Genomic DNA, 26585 nt, shown 5'->3' on the forward strand with positions numbered 1-26585 from the left:
TTTTGAATAAAAGATTTGGGGGAACCTAATCATTTCTGTTTCCTCCTCAAAGGTTGACTATGATATAAACTTGTACCTGCAGTGATTCCATAAATGGTAGAGAGAATTTGAGAGAGAAAGAACACTGGACATCTAGCTTTTTCCACACGTGAAACACCTCGCAGACTTACTGACATTTGCTATGTGTTGAATAAATGTTAGTTCTTCTTCTGGAGTTCGTTGACACTGGCTTGGCTCCCTGGTCAGGTGCTGCCCTATGTGGACCTCAAAATGTTGTCTCATGACGATATTGGAAACATGTGTCCATCTGCCATGGTTTCCTTAAGATCCTTCATATCCAGATTCCTCTGAGGGATTATATATTCACATTTCAATTCACATCATCCCTAAGATTCTGTTGAAATTGCTCTTACAAGGGTTACAAATTATCTCCATGTTTCTAGATGCCTGTACGGTGCCACAGAATCAACGCTAGAAGGGACAGTGGAGATCGTCTGATTAAGCTGCCTCATTTTAAAGACAACAAAACAGACCCACGTAAATTGAGATCGGTCTAAGGTCACACAGTTAATAAGTGGTAAACAAGAGACTCCGAGAATCCAGGTCTCCCAACTCCAGACTCAAGACTCTCTTTTCGAAATTCCATTGGCACTTTCCTCTAGCTGCAACCTCAGCCTCTTGTCCTTTTCATAAAATCCTCTTGGTGTAGCAGTCTTAGTTTCTCTTGTCTTTCACTTCCTCCACCCACCGCAAGGGGTCTTCTGCTTCTATTGCTGCACCTCAACTGACTGTTCTAAGATCTCTACCGACCTAGTGGACTGATGTAATGCTTTTGGTTTTTTTTAAAGAGCATTTATCGTAGTTTACCTGCTTCTCTACTTATCACTGTTGGTCATTCCCTCCTAACTGAACCTCTTCCTTCCTGTTTTCCTTTGTGCCTCTTTGAATGTTCCGTAGCCCTCTCTGTCCTCTACCTGCTTCTGCAAGATAGTGTCCCCGTTGCTACTGTCACTCTACTGACCCAACCACCCCCCCCCCCCCCACCAGCTTCACGTGGCCTCATCCACTCCCAGGGTTTCAACCACCACCTTTTACTGATGACTCTCCAAATGGTGTTTCCAAAAGGCAGGAGGGAACTTATGGGGGCTGATGGTAATATTCTGTATCTTGATTGTGCTGGTGGTTACGAGACTGTATGTGTTTACTAATACTCACCAGATGTAAATTCGTGACTTTTTGCATGTGAGTTATACCTCAGTGAAGCTATTTCCAAAAAAAAAGGTGTCTTTGACTCAAACCTCTCCTCTGAAATTCAGACTCATACACACAGCTGCCTGCTGGATATATACGCACTCACATGTTCCTCTGAACTTCAAACTCACTGGGTCCAAAACAGAACTCATCATCCTTTCTCCAAACCTGCTTTTTTTCTTAAGTATTCTATTTCACTTGTGGATCCATTGATCTTCTTAGTCTTCTTTTTCTCCACATCCAGTTGGCCATCCAGCCATCTCGATTTCTACTCATATGTATTTCTGAATCAATCCCCTCTTCTCCATCCTCTTACCACAGTTTAAGTTCAATCTCTGATCATCTTTCGCTAAACTACTGAAGCAGCCTCGTAACTGTTCCCTCTGACTTTAGTGTTACTACTTTCAGATCCATCCCCACACAGCTGCCAGAACATTCTATCTAAAACACAAACCTGAATAACATGCCCCTCCCTATTTGGAACGTTTTAAGTGCTCTGCACCTCCATCCCTATAGGATGATATCATAGCCCTTTTATTGTGAAATAGAAGACTCTGTAGGTCCCTGGTAAAATCTCTCCCTCTTTCCTTAGCTTTCACCTTATTCTGTTCTTGGAGGTGCTTTAATTAACCCGCACACAACATGCTGCTGCTGTATCTTGCTAAGACTGTCCAGTTCCTTCGGCTCAAATAACCCCTCTCCTCCTGACCGCCCTCTGTCTTCCATGAGGCTGTCCATCTTTCCCTTTAATTGGAGATCAGGTATTCTAGAAGGCCTCCTCTGACCCCAGCTTATCACCACAAACATCTCCCTTCTCCTGGAATGCCCTGTCTATACAATATGTTATAAATTTCATATGAAAAGTGTTATAGTGCTTTATAATTACCTATGTACATTTCTCTTTTCTTCCCCTGAATTCCCGGGGGCAAGAATTGACTCAATCTGATACTCCTGAGCCCTATGATAATGCCAGGCCCATCGTAGGCAGGTGCCTCAGTGCTGTGTCTGGCTGGTGGCTCTCCCAGAGCCTTTCCCCGTACAGGGCGGTATGGCAGGACAGCCCGCCGCCTGGCTTTTTTTCATTCAGGAACCACCTGACACAGTGACTGGAACCTGAAGGTATTAAATAAATTTGTGTTGTTCTTCTGCGTGTGTTAACTATAGGATTGCTATTTATATTTTTACCACACTTGGACTCAAATCTTGTTTTATTGTTATTGAAGTGCTGTTCTAGATACTCTGAGCGTGTATGGGTCTGCTGTTATTATCCCACTCCACTTCAATGTCTGCTTGTTCTCAAGGAAGCTGTAATTGTCCCGCCAAGGTTGCCGGTGGTCTCCAGGTTCATCTCTGTAGCACTTTGCAGGGTGGACAGTTCTTCCCTTGCCGTGCCTCTCTCTGACTTCATGGCGTTCCCACTCGTAGTCTTCTTCCTAATTCTGCCTTTGGAGATTTCTCGTCCTATGCCTGTCCTAAAAAGTGTAGGAATTCTTCGATGCTCATCCTTGGTCCTCTTTTACTTCTCTGTCTACTCTCTCCATAGGCATCTCATCTATTCATGTTGCCGCAACTATTTCTTTGGTAAGAATTCCCAAATTTATATTTCTAGCTTAGGTCTCCTCTTAGTTCCAGATTACTGTGTTCCACTGACAGCTTGACTTTGCCATTTGTATCTCTTTTAGACTTCTGAAGTGTAATGTGTACCTACTAAAAGCTCTTGCTTCTCTCTCCTGAAGCCTATCTTTTTCCTAACTAACATCATTTTTGGTAAAGGGATCTACCCTACACCCAATTACCCAAGCAAGAAACCCAGGAATCACTCCTGATTCCTCCCTTTCCCTCTTTCCACACATCTAATCTATTAAAAAGTTCTGTGGATTCCACCTCCAGTGAGTATCCCATCCCCTTCTTTCCATCCCCAAAGCCATCATTGTGGTCCAGGCTGCAGTCATTTCTGGCCTCCTGAGAGAGTCCCCTCCTTCATCTTCTGCCTGCTTCCCATCCATTCTTCATGCTGAAGTGGGAAGGAGGCCTGTGGACGTGTCAATCTCATGGTGTCACATAAAATTCTTCGGTGGCTTCCCATTTCACTCAAATAAAATTCCAACCTCTCACCAGTTTGTGAGACCATGCATGTCCTGGCCGGCCTGGCTGCCCTCGCCTTGTCCCGGTTGGCTCTTCCTCATGCACTGCACCCAGCCTCCCAGCCTCCAGGGGGATGGGGCAGGGGGGTTCTGCTTTGGAACCTTCACGTGTGCTCCTTCCTCACTTGGCCTGCACTTCTGAGCCAGCCTCTCTGCACCACCAGTTCTTTCTCGGCTGTCAGGTGGGCCTTCCCTGAAAATCTTATCGAAGTTGGTTTCCTCCTGAAGATTTTCTTTTAAAATAGTCGTTTTTGTTTACTTGTTTATTTCCTTCTTCCCCTTTCTCACCTATGAACATCCAACAGCTTAACCTAAGAGCTTAATAAATATCAGTTGAATAAATGAACATAGTGTAAGTACTTCAAAACAAAAGTAGTGTATACTCCATCTTTGGATATATTTGCCGGTGTATCTAATAACTAATACACATAGATGATAAGTTTACCCAAAAGTACGGAGATGCTTTAAAATTAGGTGTGATCTAAAAATATTAAATAAGCTAAAAGGCTTGAAAGTTCTAACAATTCAGAGATCATCTTCAGTGAGAAGGTCTGTTTTAAGTTTCTCTAAGTCAGTATTCTTCCTTTATAGTTCTTACACTGAAAATAGAAACGTCTATGCTGACATGCTTAAGCTCCAGAGTTCTTTTTTGTTTTGTATAATAAAAATATCCATATGAGGTGGAAAGAAAAATGTCGAAGTTTTTGTGTGTCAGATTGCTGGTATTAAGTTTTGCTAAGCTAAAGGAGCAAAAATAAATGAGTTAAGTTTCCTCTAAATAAACAATATCTTAAAATTAAGTAGAAAAATTACATGACCAAATAGATTTGTAAAATTCAAGATGTTATTGAAATAGACTTAGTTGCTTTTCCAAGTTTAATCTGCTTTCAGATTTATTGTTGTTGTGCTCAGTATTTGTTTGGCATCTACAACGCACTAGAACAGGGAGTTAATGACCCCTGGCATAAGTATCGGGGTGTGGAACATGGAAGCAGCTGCCTCTCATCCACTATCTCTAGTCTCATGTTCATGAAGCGTTGATCATTGCATCACACATTGAATTTGCTACCACTACCATCCCTAGATTTTCTGTACTTACTTCCAGTTCTGGATTTTTTGCTGATGCTTTCCATATGCATACAGTGTCTTTTAGAACATACGGAATTCAAAAGTTAAAATGTTTCTGTATACCACCATGAATCTTGAATTGCACATATTTGTCCATTGAGTACTAGGCCAAAGAGTTTGAAATCACCCTCTGTAGCGGTAGAATTTTGTTTAGCAGGAGGATTTTACATTTAGCTGAAATTATATCGAAGTAGAGATTAGTGAATATCTACTTAAGGTACTTTTGAATAATGAAAGAAAATGGAAAGCTACATTCTGGATCTCTTATTACTGGATGGCTCCCCTCTCTGCGTAATATAGATGCAGTTTTCTATTAGATGTACTTTCTTTTTTTTTTTTTTTTTTTTTGTGATACGCGGGTCTCTCACTGTTGTGGCCTCTCCCGTCGCGGAGCACAGTCTCCGGACGCGCAGGCTCAGCGGCCATGGCTCACGGGCCCAGTCGCTCCGTGGCATGTGGGATCTTCCTGGACTCGGGCCACGAACCCGCGTCCCTGCATCGGCAGGCGGACTCTCAACCACTGCGCCACCAGGGAAGCCCTAGATGTACTTTCTGTTTCTAGAAATTTAACAGCCTAATTAGGAGAACCTTGTAAAGACTTTTAAAAAAGCTAAATAGCCAGTTCCTTATTTGTATATATTTTTCACCTTTTAAATATGTTTGTTTTTGTTGTTTTTGTTTTTGCGGTACGCGGGCCTCTCACTGTTGTGGCCTCTCCCGTTGCGGAGCACAGCTCCGGACGCGGCAGGGCTCAGCGGCCATGGCTCATGGGCCCAGCCGCTCCACGGCATGTGGGATCTTCCCGGACCGGGGCACGAACCCGCGTCCCCTGCATCGGCAGGCGGAGTCTCAAGCACTGCGCCACCAGGGAAGCCCTAAATATGCATGTTTCTAAGGGTTCTATTTTTAATATGTTTTCTTCTTCCCTTACCCTCATTTCCTATTATGGAATTATTATCCCATACAGATGAGTGAAATATCAAATTTCAACCTGTAACCTCTCATTAAGTCCCATCTTAGATTTTCAATTAACTTGTTTGACATTACCAGTTGAACATTGTGCTAGCCATTTGATCAAATCAAATCATAATTTCTTTTTTTTCCTCTCCAGTTTTTGTCTGTGTTGCATGATTCTTCTAATTATTCTTGTCTGAAACTTTGTATCTCCTAAATGTTGTCTGGTCTCCTAACCTTTTGAATTGGTCACTCTTGAGGTGCTGTATTTTCTCTTCTATTTGCATCTCCTGCGTTCTCTCTCCAGTGCAAGTCTTATCCTTGTAAACTAACTGATCTCTTTTACTCTCTTCCTATCATAATTCACAACAGATTTAAAGTTTAGGATCTCACAAATCACATTTTCTGACACAGTACAAATGCATTATAAATAAAAATATTTTTTAAAACCCCATAAATTTTATTTTATTTTTATAAATTCATTATTTATTTATTTATTTATTTTTGGCTGTGGTGGGTCTTTGCTGTTGCGCATGGGCTTTCTCTCGTTGTGGCGAGCGGGGGCTACTCTTCATTGCAGTGCATGGGCTTCTCATTGCGGTGGCTTCTCTTGTCATGGAGCACGGGCTCTAGGCACGCAGGCTTCAGTAGTTGTGGCACACGGGCTCAGTAGTTGTGGCTCGTGGGCTTTAGGGCACAGGCTCTGTAGTTGTGGCACACAGGCTTAGTTGCTCCGTGGCATGTGGGATCTTCCCGGACCAGGGCTCAAACCCATGTCCCCTGCATTGGCAGGCGGATCCTTAACCACTGTGCCACCAGGGAAGTTTCCCAAACCCCATAAATTTCAAAATTAAACTACCCATGGAACAAAGAGGCCATGGAAATAGCAATTAAAAACACTTCAAACTGAAAGACAACTATATTTTAAAACTTGTGAGATATAAATTAAAGCAGTATTTAGAGGGAAAGTTATTAGAACATAAAAATACATATTAGAAAATTTTAAAAAGCTTAATATCAATGTGATAAAAATCAAACTTAAGACATTAGGAACAGAACAAGGAAACAAACCCATAAAAATAGAAACGAAGGAAATAGTAAAGCTAAGAGCAGAAAGTAATGAAATGTAAAACAAACAACAAGGAGGCCAGCAAAGTAAAACAGCAATTTTTTGAAATGACTAATGAAGTTTACACCACTTCTGGTGAGATTAATCAGGGTAAAACAACAATAAATAAATAATATGAAGAATGAAGGGGGAAGCCATAACTTCACATGTGCAGAAGTTAAAAAGATAGTAGGGGAACCACTACACATATCAGAATGACTGAAATAAAAAGAATACATAAATTCATTTTTGCAAGAATGAAGAGCAGTTGGAACTCTCTTACTTTACTGGTGAGAGTATAATTTTGTATAACTGCTTTGAAAAACTGTTGGACCGTATATACTAAAGTTGATTACTAGCCTACTCTACGACCCATCAAGTCTATTCCTAGGTTTATATCTAAGAGAAATGAATGCACTTGTTTAACAAGTAATGAACAAGAATATTCATAGTAGCTTTTGCATATAAGCTTTAAGCAGGAGTCGAAGTGTCTGTCCAAAATAGAATAAATGTGGTAAATACATTCATATCATTATATGAATTGTATTTCATTCATATGATGGACTACTACACAGAAATAAAGAAGAATGAACTACCGCTATGTAACAACCTGGAATACTCACATACAAAATGATGAAAAAGAGCCACACACATCCTACTACACAATTCCATTCATATAAAATTTAAGAATGGGTAAAACTAATTTTTGATAATCGAAGTCAGAATAGTTACCTTTGGGATGGTATCAACTAGGAAAGGGTGGAGGGGAACATTCTAGAAATGTTCCATATCTGGATCTATGTGGTGGTTACACTGGTATTTGTAAAATTCCATAAATCAGGCATATTCTTAAGGTTACAGCAGTTTACTATACATATGTTATTTCTCAATAAAAATTGTACAAAATGCACCCAAAACACACAAAATAAAGACGAGTAAGATAATACTATGAAGAACTTTATGCTAATAACTGGATAATTTTGATTATATGGGAACAGTCTTAGGATTATATGTTACTAAAGCTGACTCAAGAAAAAAAGAAGTAGAATGATTCCATAAATATGAAAGAGTTAATAAATTGTTGAAAACCTGCCCACAAAGAAAATACCAGAACATACACATAATTCCAAAGCTGAGCCAGAAAGTATAAAAAGAGGGAACACTCCAGTTCCTTTAATGAATCTAGTATAATTTTGATGTCAAAACCAGACAAAAATGTAAAAGGAAAATTTAGGCCAGTTTTACTCATGATTTTACATTTTAAACTTTTAAATAAAATGTAAACAAACTAAATTCACACTGTTAAAAAAAGTTTTTTATACTGTAACCAAAATGATTTTATCACAAGAATACAAGGTGGGTTCAACCTCAGGAAATCAATTAATTAATTTTACCACGTTAACAGTTTAAAGGAGACAAATTATATGTTTATCTCAAGAGTTGTAGAAAAAACTAAATTCAGCACACTTTTGTGATCAAAAAGAACACTTAATTAGGGATAGGCAGTAATTTCCTTACCCTTATAAAGACTGTTTAAAATATTGTCTTCAGCAAGCATCATCATTAGTGGTGAAATTTTAATGCAATTACTATTTTATAATAAAATCACTAATAAGGCTTCCTGGGTGACTTAACCAACAATGTAAGATAAAATAAAAATGAATTTACTAACAAAAAAACAGGTAACAGTGACATTGAAAAGAACCAAATTAAACTGTCATTTAGAGGTCATATGTTTGTAAAACAAAATCCAAAGAATCTAAAGACAACTATTGTAATGAATAAAACTTAAGCAAAGTTGCTGGCTACCAAATCAAATCATACAAGTTAATTCGATTTTTATTCATTACCAAAAAAGTTAGAAAATATGAATTTTAAAATAATTCCATTTATAATAAGCTCAAAAAATAGGTACTTAGAAATAAAACTTATAAGGTGTGCAAGACTATGGAGAAAATGATAAAACATTATTAAAAGATATTGTCAAAGACCTAAATAAATGATCAGATTTAACTTGTTAAGGCATAGGAAGACTCAATACTGTTAAGCTCTCCATCATCCCTAATTTGATCTGTGGACTCACAGCTATTCTAATGAAAATTTCTACAGGTTTTAAAGTGTATTTAAAAAAAAATTTTGTTTTTTGGAATTTGACAAATGTATACTGGGGCTTCCCTGGTGGTGCAGTGGTTGAGAATCTGCCTGCTAATGCGGGGGACATGGGTTCGAGCCCTGGTCTGGGAGGATCCCACATGCCGCGGAGCAACTAGGCCCGTGAGCCACAACTACTGAGCCTGCGCGTCCGGAGCCTGTGCTCCGCAACAAGAGAGGCTACGATAGTGAGAGGCCCGCACGCTGCGATGAAGAGTGGACCCCGCTTGCCACAACCTTGCACAGAAACGAAGACCCAACACAGCAAAAATAAATAATTAATAAAGTCCTACCCCCAACATCTAAAAAATAAATTAAAAAAAGTATACTGAAGAACAAAAGGTCAAGAATAGCAAAGATACTCTTGAAGAAAAGGAGCAGGCAGGGTAGGATTTGTCCTACTCTGTAGTCAATTTATAATAAATCTGCAGTAACTAGGATGACATGATATTTGTCCACAGAACAAAATAGAGATTCTCCGAAAGAGATATAAGACTGAATAGAGTAGAGCTGTCTTTGCATCTCAGTGGGGGAATGAATGGAGTATTCAACTTAGCCATAGAGAAAGATAAAATAAAATTGAGCCCCTACTCACGTGTATAAAAATGTGTGAAAGGGCTTCCCTGGTGGCGCAGTGGTTGAGAGTCCGCCTGCCGATGCAGGGGGCACAGGTTCGTGCCCCGGTCCGGGAAGATCCCACATGACGCGGAGCGGCTGGGCCCGTGAGCCATGGCCGCTGAGCCTGCGCGTCCAGAACCTATACTCTACAACGGGAGAGGCCACAACAGTGAGAGGTTGGCGTACCGCAAAAAAAAAAAAGAAAAAAAAAATGTGTGAAAGAACAAAATCATAGAAAAAAATATAGAGAATTTTTTATGACCTTAGATTAAAGAAAGATTTCTCAAATAAGACCCAGAGAGTATAAATCACAAATAAAATGATTGATATGTTCATCTACATTAAAAATAATAACTTCTGTTTACCAAAATTTACCATAAAGTGAGCAAAAATAAGAACTCCAAGATAATAAAATATATTTATAACACATATAGTTGGAAAAAGTATTAGTTTCCTAAATAGAAAAGAAATAGCCACAAATTAACAGGAGAACTCAAATCACCAAATAAGACAATATGAAATTAACACGAACAGGCATTTCACAAAGAGGAAACATGAAGATCCAGTAAACATGTGAAAATGTTTAATCCTCATCAGTAATATGGGAAATGCAAATTCAGACAGAGAATAATAGATGGTTTGAGAAGACCACACAGGAAGCTAAGTTGGGCACACAGGTATTTGCTTAATAGTTACTATTTATATATTACTTATGTTTACTGTTTGTAAGCATTTAATATTTAACTTAAAAAGCAAAATAATCAGAACCATAGTATGCAATCAGTATCACTTATAATAAATATAAGATAAATATAAAAGTAATACAATTAATACAAAATAATGTTTTAAAAATTCTAGCTATACTCATACCTGCAAATGTTTGTGAGTCTGAAACCTGTTCTTTCATTGTTACAAGTAAGTTTGTCAAGGTTTGTAGAGGTATTAAAGACATATTAGCATCTTACTGAGACTTTTTTCTTTTGTGTAATTAGAAAGAGCGGTATCCATGCCTTATAGTTGAGGTGGTGCATATCTCACACTTTGGAGAACATTAATCTATAGCATTAACTTTTTATTCCTCGTTCCTCGTCTGGTGCTTCAATTTAAGATAAATTTATTCATTTCCTGCAACGTACAAGGCATTAGGCTATCAGGTTTGTAAAGAGGATGAGCATTATACGAATACGGTTATTTGAATACATGTCTTTCTTCCCAGTATAGCCCCCTGAGGCCTTATAGTTTACTAGGAAAAAATTAATGTATAGCAATAAATACAGTATAAAGTAGAATGGAATATGTGCCTTAATAGAAGTACTAGTGAAGTGCTAAAGTAGTTCAGAGGAGATAGCAAATAACCAGGCAGGAGTTAGCTTTGCAGGTATCTGTGTAAAGAGCAAGCAAAATGGAAAGAACTCCCAAGCAAAAGTCCGAAGGCAGTAGTGTGCCTGGCAGGCTTAGGAATAGCACAGGGGTAAGCATGGCTGCAGCAGAGGGAGCCAGAGTGAGGGAAGCAGGCAGGGTTACATGGTATCCTCCGTGTTTCTCAGGAGAGTTTCTTAACACATCATAGGTTTTTAGTCAACACTTGCAAATAATTGAAAGCTGGTGATTAAAACAAATGGAAAAAGAAACAAAGAAGGAACCACACATAAATAGAACATAAGATTTCTCCTAAGTATGTAATAGACTATGCAATTCGTGTCATAAAGAGATTGAGTGGCAGGTGAAATCCTATAAAAAAATCCCCATATCAAGGCAAAAGATTGATTTTGTTCAATTAAACATTATATTACATAAGCAAGCCTTCGACTGAGTCTGAACATGTTTTGTTATTCAGAGATTGCCTCTATGGGTATGGAGAGTTTATGCATAAACCACATAACGTAATAGAAGAAAATATTGTACTTAGAGAAAAACCGAGTTCGAGTAACAGTTGACAGAAGCATCTGTGTGATCTTAACTAGTCTTTCCTAAGCTTGAGTTCCTTCATTGTTAACATGGGCATAATCCATATTTTGCCTACTTTATAGTGTTATTGTAAAGAGCAGATCGTATGTTTGTAAGAAAGTTCTTGGTAAACTGAAGCACCTGACAAATGTTGCATATGGTACATCATTTATATAATATCTGTGTATAAGTCAGCACATATCCCTATGTATGTATGCACACATTCATATAATTTATATCTAAAATGTGCTTCAGTTAATTTACTATAATCTAGAATAATTTTATCTAGTGCTAGAACTGTGGATTATTCGGTGAAAATGCATTGAAATCAGTCATCATATGTCTACAAAGTTGATTATATAGAAAGGCATAATCAAATATTAAAACAAATATAGGGCTTCCCTGGTGGCGCAGTGGTTGAGAGTCCGCCTGCCGATGCAGGGGACACGGGTTCGTGCCCCAGTCCGGGAAGATCCCATATGCCGCGGAGCGGCTGGTCCCGTGAGTCATGGCCACTGAGCCTGCGCGTCCGGAGCCTGTGCTCCGCAACGGGAGAGGCCACAACAGTGAGAGACCCGCGTACCACAAAAAAAAAAAAAAAAAGTTAAAAAAAACAAATATAGAAGCAGTGAAATCCAAGGGACAAAGAGAATGTAAAAGCCACAAAGATAATATATTCAAAAACAGCATCAGGCAACAATAAATATAAAAGGTAGGAAAACATGTAAATAGATGAGTGTATAGGTGGAAAAAGGAATTATAGATAAGAAATCGAAAATGTCCGATAGTATTATTGGATTGAAACATATCATGGAGAGCAGGAGAACAAAAAAAATCTTAGGGAAATAATATCTAAGAAAGTTAAAAATTGTAAATGAAAGGCATAGTAAGTGAATACCAAAATAAGACACTTTCTCCTAAGCTCAAGAAGCAAGTGAATAGTTTGAGAGGTGGTTAATTTTAAAGAACTATTATTTGTTTGCCTAAAACTCACTACCCATTTTCTTCATGGATCAAATATATTTACATTCTGGGGAAAGAAAAGTGGTGAAATTTTTGCTTTTGTTTTTGTCCTTGGAAAGGATTTATAATTTAGATGCATAACCTCTTGATTTATTTTTGTAATAGAGTACTATGTTTTAAAAATTACTAGTAAGTGATTGAGAGATATTTTGTAGCAAAAATATACCATGATTAGAAATCAAAGTGGCATTGATAAACCTAGCTTGACGAAGTATGATGTTAATGTACTCCTCTTAAGATAAATCTAAGGATTATCTTGTGTATTTTATAAGTGTGGCTTACAGTAGGGAAGCAAAAATGAGCTTCCTGATTTCATAAGAGCTCATGATAAAGAAATGTCCAGAAATACAACTTTAATTATGAAAGCAACCACATGTTTAATAAAGATCATTTCTTAAGAAAAAGTAAGAGGAAGAACAGAAGAGTGGAAAGAGTTGGGGGGGGGGTAGAAGGAAGCGTGGGAGGGGAGGACTAAATAAGATAGTTGAAAGACTGGCAGGAAGCCCTCTAAGTTTAATGTCTATACCCACTAGGATGGGAAAATTGAAATCGTTTTGGTGGAAGATAGACCCTTTTAGCACCATTAATTGGATCTGGATTGATACCATTTTGTTATACACATTTAAATGATTCCAAAGCAGACATTCCCCAACTGCTGATATTAATTTGCATCTAGTTCATTCATTCATTTAACAGTTATTGAGTTTCAGACACATGGCAGGCATTGTGCAAAGACACTGAGTACACAATGGCACACATCACAGATATTGTTTCATGTTTCTCTTGGCAAAGAATTAAACCTTCTAAAAGCAGATGTACCCTCATATAGTGAATCATGTACATATTAAGATGGTAGGGAGTTGACAGGATTGGAAAAAGGGATATCCTCAAATGCCTTGTAAGGATAGTCACATTGAAATTACAAAATGTCTTTTAAAAGAATGACTGACTTATCACCTGGACTTTTAAAGAATATCTAGAAAATATTACAGTGCTTGCCTTGCACACATTCTGTATAAAATGTCGAATTTGCTATTACCATCTTTTTCTTAATGTTCCCCCTCGTATTCTATACTGTAGAGTAATGTTCTCAAGACCCTGTTGGGAAAGGGCCCCATATTTTCTTAGCTTATATTTTGGGATATTTTTAATTTGAAAAATGTCTAGCTTTATAAGATATATTATCAGTAATAATTATGCAGAGGTTTTTCAGGTCCACAGTTTAATTTTCTGGGATAATCTGAAGGAAGGCTGGGTCTTATCTGGTGGTACTATGCAGAATTTAGGTATTTTTGGTGGCAGCAATCTGGTTCCCTCCAGTAAATTTCTCTGAAAACACTTACTCTTGAGTATACTTATAAAAAGCCCAAATCAGTTCTCTTCTGTGTCGTTCAGACACTCCTTCATAAATGCTCCATGTCAGGCAGCGGGCTGGGTGATGGAGCTGTAGAAGGGAAATAAGACATAGTTCCTTAAGTGACAGGAGACCTTAGAATATAATGTGAATAGATGCTTTGAATGTAATATAGTAAATTCCAGGCTAAAAGTAGACACTGAGAAATGAGAACCCCCCAAAGAAGGCAGCAGGTAGTAGAAAGAACCAGCGATGGACAGGTGGCTATGAAAGCCATCCTGCAGCACAGGGCCAGGAGGAGACACAGTAAGCTTCAAGCAGAATAACGAGCCAGCATGGTAGTAGTTACCAATTCCTTTTTGTAAATGTGCACACCCATCATATAAATGTGGGTGTATTCATGGTGACCCAGAGTTCTAGGCTTGCTAGAGCTTTCTGTGAGTCACTTTCTGTGAGTCACAGACAAGGACACTTCATCTCTCTGGGGACCTCACTTTGATTGTCTGTGATGAGGAAATTGAAATATTCACTTGTCCCTCTCAATTCTCAAACTCCCCAATATTCTATATAAGCTTGTGCTAGTACCTTTGAAAATATAAAGAATATGGTGGCATTTTATTCTGTTTTTAAAAGATACTTTTGGAATGATGAATGAGGAAGGATTGACAAAATCCAAATAATTTCAGTTAAATCAAGGGATTAAAAGAACCCCACCACCTATACATTTATATACATGGTAACTGCACAGTATGTTTTAGAATAGGTAAAGTCAAGGCAACAGACCTCTATCCTCAAAAACTTACTGTTGAAGAGTACAAACAACAAGAATAAAAAAGTAAACACCCACCTTGTTGTGTGGGTGTTATTACTAACAAGCTTTATGGAGCAGGTGGGATTTTAGAAGCAATCTGAAGGAGAAGAGAAGGGTGGTGGTGTGACGTGCTTCAGTAGGAAAGCTGTTCAAGTGGAAGGGATGACAAGAGAAGGCAGAACCCGAAATGAAAATAGGGAGGAAGAGAGAAGCGAAAAAAAAAAACTGCTGTGAGTAGGAGGACAGGAGGTAATATATCTCATTGGAATAAGAGTGATAAAGGACCAGGCGATTTGGTTAATGTACTCCTCTTAAGATAAATCTAAGGATTATCTTGTGTATTATCTAAGGATATTATCTAAGGATAAATCTAAGGATATCTTGTGTACCACATACAGGGTAACTGAAATGACCCAAATAAGAGGGAGGGTGTTCTGTAGATGAAACACAAACTACCAGAATGTGCAGTATTCCTTTTACAGAAGAATAGCTACAAGGATAGATTAGGAATATAAACAAAAGGGAATCACTGTGACTCCACAGGAGCCTTCATCTAAAGAGAAGTGGAAGGAAGCAAAGCTTTTTTTATTTTACAATGAACAGGTATGAATCATTCATACATTGCTTGATTGGGTGTAAATATTTACATTATGTATTGCATAGATACAAGATGGGTAAGACAGAGCCCTCTCCCTACCCTTACAGCCCTTTAGAGATAAATTGGTTTTATTGAAATAATTCTGATACAACATGTACTGAATTATAAGAGAATCAAGAGGAAACTTCTATGATTTAATATTAAATAAAACTTCTCTCTATGTCCGCCTTTTGATATGTATGACGAGTCTCTAGTAAATGGTACTAGTACTCGTAAAGAGTTCACAAACCTGTCTACATTCTCAACTTGCTTTGAGGGCAGAAGTCTTAATGAATCCTAAAATATTTTTTTTCTTTGTCACAAAACTTTCTCCTGGTCTGTGGTGGGATTTTAAATTGTATTACCAGCCTTCGGGATTGGATCTCCATGGGCATACGGTGCAGTTCAGTGGTGTTGCAATATAGTACTTAACGTTCCTACTCCTTCATCTCTCTCACTGTATATCCCCAATATCTACCAGCCATACCTCTTCATTTTGAAAATGAGGAGACAGAAGGGAGGTTTCAGATTTTTAAGGTGAAAACGATCAGTATATGGTTGGAATAACTGGCAAGGAAAATTGACCCTAATTTGGTGTAAGGCAAGAATTTTGACTTCTTCTTTTTCTCCTCAGATTTATGTTTATAAAAGACTCATTATTCAAACTACTATTCCCCCAGTCCCAATTTCTTAGCTTTCTTGAATGATATGAATGTTTACAAAACAGTACAGGAAGTTAATTACTATAAGTCATAGTAATTTCATATGTTCCTAGTTCATACTAGGAACTAGCAAAATATTACAGTCATGGGTAACTAGGGGCAAACTCCCTAACTCAAAAAGAATCAGCGCATGCTCTGGTGGGGTTTTTTTCTTTAACCTTTGCTACAGCAATAATTTAGTTTGTGTTATTCAGCCTCTTCCACTTCACTGGTGCTGTGTAAGGTAGAAGAGAGATTTGCAGGCAGAAATAGACAAGTCCTAAATAGTACCTTAGGAATGAAGGTGATGAATGCGCGATGCCTCTTTAAGATTATCCATTGGACAATCAGTGAACCAAATTTATTGACTGTTTACTTTATGGATAACATTATAGGAGATTGATTTAGGTAAATTTACAATGGCATAGAAACAACAACTGAATACATAACATTAAATAAGATCATCTAGATGAAGCTCTCTTAGTAAGGGAGATAAGCTAGGTCCCTTGGAAGAGACTCCAGTAGCTGAATCAGGAGAAATCTGAGAACTGGAGATGAATAAGTGAGCCTAATAAAGCATCTCTCTCCAAGGGAAATTTGGGCTTAAATTCAGTTTTTAATGTTAGACATCAAGTTCAAGAACATAAAAATGCACATTTTGAGAAAAATAAATAAATGTGTTAGGAGACAATTCATTTTTTTTTTTTAATAAATTTATTTATTTATTTTTGGTTGCGTTGGGTCTTCGTTGCTGTGTGCAGGCTTTCTCTAGTTGCCACGAGCGGGGGCTACTCTTCATTGCAGTGCACGGGTTTCTCATTGCGGTGGCTTCTCTTGCTGTGGAACATGGACTCTAGGTGTGTGGGCTTCAGTAGTTGGCAGCACGTGGGCTCAGTAGTGGTGGCTCGCGGGCTCTAGAGCGCAGGCTCAGTAGTTGTGATGCACGGGCTTAGTTGCTCCCTGGCATGTGGGATCTTCAGACCAGAGCTCGAACCCGTGCCCCCTGCATTGGCAGGCGGATTCTTTTCTTTTCGGCGGGGATGGTGGTACGCGGGCCTCTCACTGTTGTGGCCTCTCCCGTTGCGGAGCACAGGCTCCGGACGCGCAGGCTCAGCGGCCATGGCTCACAGGCCCAGCCGCTCCACAGCATGTGGGATCTTCCGGGACCGGGGCACGAACCCTTGTCCGCTGCATCGGCAGGCGGACTCTCAACCACTGCGCTACCAGGGAAGCCCTGAAAATAAAATATTTTAATGCTGTTTTATCTAATATTCAAAGAGAACTCAAGAGAAGCTGAAAAATGGTTCAACTGTTTTTACCCCTTGATTTCAAAGTTACTAGTAGCTTAAATTTATATCTTCATAGAGTTTTGGATTTTATTTGTAAAGATAAATATTTTTTCCTTTCTTATACTACATGCACCTGTGCAAAACTTGTCTATAATTAAAAGAAAAAAAATGCATTTTTATGAATCATTTAAAGCAAAAATCTTTTTCCAGATTTTTTCTGACTAGATTGTTGTCTCTCTTTTTCCTGTCCAGAGCAATCTTCTTTAGCCCTTCTTCTGTTCTGAATTACCTTCCTCATTCCACCAAATACCCCCACCAGACTGTGAGCAACTTGTCTGGCATGTACTAGACATTTTGTATCTGGGTTTTGAACTCAAGGAAATTATTTCCATTTTAGACCTCAGATCAAGTCTTTACTCTCCCAGGGAGCTTTTCCTGATTCTTGTAGACCGTATTAACCCATGCCTATCTGGTATGTTTTCACTGTCTTCTCCTTGCCAACATTGACTGGTACTTGGTTTGCCATTTAGTGCTTTGCCATGTTAGGTGGGCAAAATATTGAATACTTATAACAGTTTAATCTTCGTGTGTGTTCTCTCCTCCTTGTAATACCTCTTGGTTATTGAGCTTTTAGTACATGCCAGGCATTGTGTAAAGTGTTATATAGAGCTTAATGTCTAGACATTAACTACATCTGTAAGATAATAATGTCTTCCTTTCAACCACCATGAAAACACACAATATAAAGTTGATACTGGTGTTTTTTTAATGAATTATTTGGGTGAGCTTTACATCATTAGTAGCTTTCATTTAATTTCACCCATTTTTTTCCCCTCTCTGTTCAGTGACTTATTTTCACAGAAATTCAGAATTGGAAAATGACAGACCAAATTACTAAAATGTCTGAAGTATTGAGTATTTGTGGAAAGCTGTAGGTTCATTATTTTCATTCACATATAATATCCATTTGCTTGCCAACAAAATACTGCCAAGTAAAGGTGCCACTGATCTTAAATATATGTCTCATCTGTAATTAATATATTTGTTCTTGAAATGGTAATGGATGTTGCTATAGACCTTGAAAACAGCTTTTTTTCCAAGCGAGGTTGCACCTTTTTTCACATGTTCTACCCTCCTCTTCCTTCCCACCCCACAACCCTGTCACCAACTTGTGACATTCTTTATGCAATTAATTTTTTTTTTTTTTTTTTTTTTTGTGGTACGCGGGTCTCTCACTGCTGTGGCCTCTCCCGTTGCAGAGCACAGGCTCTGGACGCACAGGCTCAGCGGCCATGGCTCACGGGCCCAGCCGCTCAGTGGCATGTGGGATCCTCCCGGACCGAGGCACGAGCCCGTGTCCCCTGCATCGGCAGGCAGACTCTCAACCACTGCGCCACCAGGGAAGCCCTATGCAATTAATTTTTAAAGCTTTATTTAATAAACATTTGTTTGGCCCTTGCTAATTTCCATACAATCTAAATTACTGGATTCTAGTTTAGGGAAATTTTAATATGGTTTTAAAGTCCACATAAAAGAGTGAGAAATAATCTTTGACAAGCAACTTTATTGTGCCATACAGCTCATCAGGTATCCATTCCATCCCCGTAATAACCTGTCAAGTAAAGAGTAATAAAGGGGGCTTCCCTGGTGGTGCAGTGGTTGAGAATCTGCCTGCTAATGCAGGGGACGCGGATTCGAGCCCTGGTCTGGGAAGATCCCACACGCCGTGGAGCATCTAGGCCTGTGAGCCACAACTACTGAGCCTGCGCGTCTGGAGCCTGTGCTCCGCAACAAGAGAGGCCGCGATAGTGAGAGGCCCGCGCACCGTGATGAAGAGTGGCCCCCGCTTGCCACAACTAGAGAAAGCCCTCGCACAGAAATGAAGACCCAACACAGCCAAAAATAAATAAATAAATAAATAAATAAATAAATTTTTTAAAAAGTAATAAAGGTAGTTACTATTTAATGCAGACATGCTACACGGTGGGCATGGTACTAAGCTAAGCACTTTTATATAGTTCTTACTTGCTTCTCACATCAACTATAAATGTAAGTTTTATTATTTTTAATTTACAGGGAGGGAAACTAAGACTCAGGATCATTAAGTGATTTGTCACACAGGTATATGATGAAGCCACTGCATAGTAACTAATTGCAGAAGGAGAATCCTAAAGTTGCTTTCCTACTAAGACTGGTGGTTATATTTGGAATGGGTATTTTATAGCATCATTGTGCACATCTTAATTTCAGGGGGTCCCGATTGAGTCTGAGACTAATTCTTCCTTGATAGCCACTGCCAAACTTTGGGATTGGTGACATAGGCCTGAGGGCTGTGGGATGTCCTTGAAAAATGACTCTGTAACTTCATGCTTTGACGCTCCAAACATATACCAATGATAGACAAAATAGGAAGTTAGAAAACCAAATGGATTTAGTCAGCCTCAAAACAGTTGTCCATCTTTGAGATCTGAGAACCAAATTTAAAAACCAAGTGGTTATCAAGGTTGAAGCCAGGGGTCTCCTGGACTCTATTCCAGAAATAAGAAGTGGTATCTAGAGTTCTCATTACCTATGGGACAAAGCCAGACCTGCTGCTTAAAGCAGGACCTGGGGAGAAACTTCATTGCTCATGACAGGAAAGTAGAATAAAGGTTCTGTTGCTGAGCAATACGTGGATCTAGGGCCTGTGAGCTGTGCAGTTAAAGGGGTAGGAAGAGAGACACAGTTTGTGGCTTAAAACTGAATTAGCCATATGCTAGCCCTGCGATTCAGCTCACAGTGTCTCTGCCATCCCTGTAGCACAGCAAATACACAGGAAGTGCCCCTGTGTGACCTAGCCCGGTCTGGTAGCCTGGATGGCCTAGTAGAAGCAATGGTAAAAGTACTGGAAAGGGAGGAATGAGCACATAGAATAAAAACCTTTCATTAAAAATGGGCTTCAAACCAAGCTTCCAAAATATGTGAGCGATTCATTAGATTCATGTAGTAAAGCAGACGAGCAGTCTGACAAAGACTTTGAAAAAGACAAATGAAAGTATGATTTCCCCTAAAAGGAGTGACAAATTTTGGAGCAAATCCAAGTAGAAATTTTTTTTAAAAGAGCACTTGTATTTAAAATTAGAAACGTTAGAAATGACAAATAGTCATTGAAATAAAAGCTTTAGTAGTTAGGATAAGCTCTAGACTGAACATCAGTGAAGAGAGAACCAATGGTTTGTAAAAGTACAGAGAAAATCACCTAGACCAGAACATAGAGGACAAGCCGATTTTTAAAACATGAATGAAAAAATGGTTAAGATACATGGAGGATAGATTGGGAGGCTCCAGTCTGTGTCTAACAGGAGTTCCAGTGGCAGTGAATGGAAAGTGTGTGAGAGATACATAAAAACTGAAGAAAAGGTCACTGAAAGATTTCAGGATTGGAGACATACCTGAACCCTCAGATTGAAATTGTTCTTTAAGTATTGAGCAGGACAAATAAACATAAATATACAGTTGAAAATATGAAAATAAAACTTCAAGACACTGAGAGCAAAAGAAAATCTTGAAGAAGACTGGGGGGCTTTGGGGAGCCAGTTCTGCCCAGTGGATCTTGGTCAAGGGTCTGGGACTGGGAACCTACGGTGGAAGTGGCTAGAAACAGTTCCTTCAGTGTCATCAGCTAGTCTTATACCATCCCTGGCATTGTCAAGGACCAAAGCACTAAGCAATTCCTAAGGAGAGCATTCTTCCAAAATGCACCTAAAATGTAATTGTAAATTTGCCTGCAAACGATCATAGTTTAAACTGTGTTAAAACCCAGTGGGTGGGAGACAGGGTAGAATATTGGCCTTACTTATGGTATTCACAACCTTAATGACTTGGGACAAGTCATTTAATTAATCTGTAAATGAGGATAATAATCCCTCTTTTATCTATTCTCACAGTTTTGTTGCAAGTGAGTTTCACCCATATGAGTTTTTATAGACTGTAAAGCATGATGCAATTGTAAGGAATTGTTATTACTTTACTACAGAAATGGATGTCAGCAATGATTCCTGCCCTCTTAGGGTTTATACATTAGATTCATAAAAAACAAACATCTGAAGAATCCCTCCAAACAATACAAAAATGTTTGCAAAGGTATTTATAACAACTAAGCACAAATTATTTTTGGTGTACACCAAGTGTGGGAATGTAAAATGAACAGAGGGGATGGGGTTTAATGTTGACAAAACTACGTATTATGAATTACCCTATTCATTTATTCCCACTTGTTTGTCACTACGAAAATGTTCAAGCGTGCACCTAGATTTAATAATTGTTAACATTTAGCCGTATTTGCTTTATCTATGTATGACTATATATGTTCTTTTTTTCTGGATCTTTTGAAAGTAAATTGCAAACATCATGCCATTTCACATCTAAATATTCGGTATACATCTCCTAACAGAAAGGACATTTACTCACGTAATCATAATACCATTATCACATCTGAGAAAGTTAACAGTAGTAATCCCTCAATATTGTCTGATAATCAGCTGATATTCAGATTTCCCCAATTTCCTCAAAAACCTTTTTATAGCTGTTTTCTCCCCAGTTAAGAAACCACACATTATATTTACCTCACACTACGTTAAATAGTTGTCTTTTTTCTTTCATTTGAGAACAATCTCTCCAGTTATTCCCCCTTAAACGTTAACTTTTTGAAGATAACAGGCCAAGAATATTCTTGATTTGTTTTGAAGATTATTCTGGATTTGTGTAATGTTTTTTCCTCAAAGAAACACTTGTTCCTCTATCCCTGCATTTCCCCAAAATTAGAATGCTTCATCTAAAGGCCTAATTAGACTCAGGTATATATTTTAGATAAGAATACTTTATGATGATGTATTATACTTCATATTGCATCACACTGAGAGACACATAATGTCCATTATTAGTAATAGTAAACTAAATAGTCTGGTTACAGTGATTGCCACCAGGTAAGTCTCTGTAAAGGTACATCTTTCTCTTTGCCGTTATCAAAGGATGAAAATTGTGTCTCTGAGACTAACCTTTCTCCTAATAGTTTTAGCATCCATTAATGATTATCCTGGACCATTTTATTGGCATTGAAGAATGGTGAATTTCTAATTTTGTCATCCCTTACTGTCAGCCTTCGGTAAAAAAGAGCTTTCCCTCATCAAAAAGGCATGAACTACACTACCTCCTGAAAAATCATGGTGCTCTGTGCCTTTAATTACCAATTTGCAGGACAAGAGGTTCATGTAATAGTCACTTCGATGGTGGCAACTGGAATTTTTTTCCTTTTCTGTTTTTGAGGATTGCTGTGGACTCATTGATTTTTTTTTTTTACACTCAGTGTTTTGTTTTTAAAAAAATCAAAGTAATTACAACTACAAAGTATAATTTTTTTTTAATTCGATGAGGCTAAATGTGAAGCCTAAGTCCTAATGGAATATAGATTGAATGGGGAGGGAGGTTAATCAGAATAATGTGGTTTTTTAAAGTATACATTATTAGAGATCCTAATCATTTTTTTTTTAACTTATGAGATGATCTTTTCTGAAAGTCTCTGAGTACCTTAACCAGAGTATCACTGAAAACAAGAGTGTCAAAAAGGCACATTTAAATTGTTCTCAAAATCAATCAAAAATAATGAGGTGCTGGGAAAAAGTTGTATCCTTGATAATTACATCTATCAGTATCAGAAAACAAAAGAGAACAATCAGGAAATGACAACCCCACTCCCAAGTAGCACATTAAAAAAGGCTAATGAAAAAAAGTCTCTTTTAAAAATTGTACTAAATTAGCATTTCAAGTAAATTGACAACTTAAGCGTTGATAAAGGCCAATCTGGGACCCAAACAATGGAAGTTCTGTTTCTACTTTTATCTGCTTTTAAAAGAAATGATCTCAGTTGACTTTTTTTTTGTTGTTGTCTTCTATGTAGATGGAAGCAGCTGTTCTAAGGGAGGTGACAGTCCTGTACTCTGCACAGGTCAGGGCACCCCTGGAGTATTATGCTTAATTTGGGGTTCTGTTGGTTAAAAGATTGACTTGGAAGAAAGTAACGGGGATAGTGAAAGTTGCTCAAAGCATTTCTTACACCATAACTCTATTTTCAGTCTGAAAAAGGGTTCATCATGTCACTGTCATTTTAGACAAGAAGTTCAGCCTGTTCTTTATAGCTACAGAGCCTAGCATTAGGACCAATGGGTGAAAAGTCGATTTGGGCCTAGAATGAGGAAGAATTCCTTCATAACCTCAGCTGTACAGAGCTGGAATGGCCTTACCTCCAAGGGAGTGAGCGCCGCAAGGCCAACACTTTCAGAGGTTATAACCACGTTACTTAAAGATGGTGTATGGGGGAGAAGCGGGCAGGCAGGGGTCTTTCAAATATTTTGCAAAGAGCCTATAATTACAATAAGGAATGTTTTAAAGGTCATTTAAATTTTTTTTTTAATTTGAATTTTATACCATGGCTTTAAAAAGAAAACTACAGCACATCCCAATTGGTGTATCACTGCTTTGCATTTGGGAAATGTGAGATGTACAGTGAGATGAAGTTTAAGCTGCAACATTTTAAGACCATGGTATATTGTTTTCGATCACATTAAATTCTTACTCCACCTAACCCCAAATTTAGGAGCTTGTAGATCAGAATATGACTTTGTTAATAAGAATAGAAAGTAACATTTTGGACGTTGTCCTAAGAGTAGCATTAGTATTTGAATTATCAGTAGTGACAAAAGCATTTTCTTTCAATGATAATAGAAAACTTATAAACATAGATCTTCAAACGTGTCAGTTCATTTTGAAGGCAATAGTAAGTGCTGGTATTTTATTATTTTGGCTTGTCAAGTCATTTTATTCTTTATTATTAGACCAGGAAAAAAAAAAAAGCCCCAGTATATTCTGCCAACATATTCATCAGTCATCATTTTTGGAGACAGTTTTCGACATATTGTATGTTTTACTCTGCCAACAAGAGAAAAGACTAGCCATTAAGTTTATGTTTCTTTGTTGTTCTGCAAGGTCACATATCAGGAATAATGCTGGAAGTATGCTAATAAACAATATATAATGTAGGTCATCTGGGAGTAAGAAATATTTTCTAACTAGTTCTAAAGGGAAATATTGTTAAAAAAGGGATAGATGTTATTTACGCAACACATGTTGCTCTATATATTACCATCAAAAGCATCTTGTAAACAGCTCAGCGCAGTAAATCTTCCTTGGTGATTGTCAGGGTTTTTTAAGTCCGTGTTAGATTTAGACCTAGCACACTCAATTCACAACATGCCTAATGTACAAAGCCTGTTAGATTATATAGAAAACTTCCACTGGAAATATGCCTGCACTGCTGTGTTTTTCAAGGAATACCATCCTCTGTTTCGGAAGCAAATACTACGTTAAGTGACAATAATTAAGAAAACTTTACGTTAACAGCATTTACACTTTTGTGCTTAACTTTGATTTTGTTGAGTTCTTTAAAATTAATTGCAATCGACAGACTGATATTTTCTGTTGCTACTCTTTGTAAAACAATTTTATATGACTGCTGATGAAGTGATAATTCTATAAGAATGCCTTAACAAACTGTCATTGATGTGATTTTACAAATGTCATTTTCTCACTTTTGGGAGCGTTTCAAATGGATTATTTCATAAGGCTTTATTTTGTTTTCCAAGGTGGTTTTTAATTATAAATATCAAGTTTCATCATAAAGGCATTTATGTAACTGTGTTCTGGAAAACTTAAGCAGTACTTTACTTATTGAGTTCATCTAATATGTACTGAGCTGTATAGGGGACACAATAATAAAGATGTGAAATCATAAAAGCTGCCTTTATCAGAGAGCCTTGCATTTAGAATCAAGAGAGCTTATTTCTCTTCCCAGCTGTGTGGCACTGTGACATCAGGCACATTTTTCTACTTCTCTGGACCTCAGTTTCTTTATTTATGATACAAGAATTATAATAAATCCTGTTCTATTCACAAGACTTTTGTGTAAAATGATAAAATGGTATTAGAATGTTCAATATGACATGATTTCTTTATAGAAGATATGTATTTAAATGCTAGTACTTAGCAATTTCTGAAGCATCATCTAAATTTCATACTTCACCTAAAAATGATCATCTCTAAATCTCTTAGCTACATTTTGTGAATCTTAACTTATTGGCTATTTTACTTAAGAATATCTAGAAACAACACTACAGTTATGTTGGTCAGAATGAAAGTTTGCCTGATCTTCAAAGACATCGGTTTCTGAAACTCAGCCATGTGTTACAGATATTTTTTTAATACCAACTTCTGTTTTTGAGTTTAGGTATCTTTAAACATATATTATGCCAGAATTATGTGCCCTCATTTCTTCCAGCTGTTTGCAACTAAAAGCATAGTGTTAGGATCAAGCCATAAGGTCATAGTAAGGACATAGAATTTTGCCCAAGTGGCCTCACAGAAGCTTGGTTAACAACATATATAAGACCAAGGTCTCAAGAAAATGCTGTGAGTAGGTAGGGTTGGGTTTTTTTTTAATTTAAATTAAAATTTAAAAAAATGCATGTGTCTAAGTAATTCTGTTTATGCTTGTTTTCTCAGAAGAAGACCTATCAGTGCATCAAGTGTCAGATGGTTTTCTACAATGAATGGGATATTCAGGTGCATGTTGCAAATCACATGATTGGTGAGTGACACTCTAAACATTATTACCCATAGATTTTTCTCCTCCTTGTGTACGTCAGTGCCTATATAATTAAGCAGAGTTAAAGATGAATTAATTGTTCAACCATCAATGGTTTACCTAAGCATGATTGATTTTTTATTACTATTATTAGGCCTGATAAGACATTAGCACATTTTATTTTCTGCAAGGGCTAGTTTAGACTTCTGGAGAGGATTATGTATCTACTGCCAGTCAAAACACAGGTGATTAACAAATTAAACTTCTAATCATTTTTGCATTATTGAAGACTAACAGGAATGGTTAATGAACTGGATGTTAGCTTTCCATAGAGTTTTAGACAGGTTTTAATTTCAGAAGTTATTATGGTAATGGCAGTGCTGTGTGTTGCTTAAGCATCTGTATCAAAATGTAGAGTGGTGAGTTTTTGTGATAGGGAAACATAAATAATTTAAATTGCCGTAAAATAATTTTATATGTATGGTTTCAACAGCCTGGAAATAATCATTATCATAGCGATCACATAAAGAATTCAGTCATCATTTTTTATTCCCCACCAAATTTTACACAGATCTTTGTAAAAGCAGTTTGGGTAAAGATCTCTGAAGTCGCTCTAAGCCACTGTTTTCAGGGATTTTGCATTTATTGCATGGGCTAGAACTAAAAGGATAATTTTTTCACTTACTCATATTGTCCCATTATCCCTTAATTCCTCTGGGGTTACCTCCTATGTTTTTAATTTGATAAGCACTTAGTAATAACACTAAGAATTTTACCAGCCAATTAAACTTTATC

At 37.7% G+C, this 26585-nt stretch overlaps 1 protein-coding gene across 1 annotated transcript in view; it reads left to right on the forward strand.

Moving 5' to 3' along the window:
* The window catches only part of ZNF521 (zinc finger protein 521), a 282650-nt gene that overhangs the window by 124052 nt on the left and 132013 nt on the right, over window positions 1-26585 (forward strand). Inside the window, exon 4 of the mRNA XM_032653879.1 lies at window positions 25709-25793. Within this exon, the coding sequence (XP_032509770.1) occupies window positions 25709-25793 (85 nt within the window). The remainder of the gene's footprint in view (window positions 1-25708; window positions 25794-26585) is intronic.

Source organism: Phocoena sinus, chromosome 14 (assembly GCF_008692025.1).
Source record: "Phocoena sinus isolate mPhoSin1 chromosome 14, mPhoSin1.pri, whole genome shotgun sequence".
Lineage (NCBI taxonomy): Eukaryota > Metazoa > Chordata > Mammalia > Artiodactyla > Phocoenidae > Phocoena > Phocoena sinus.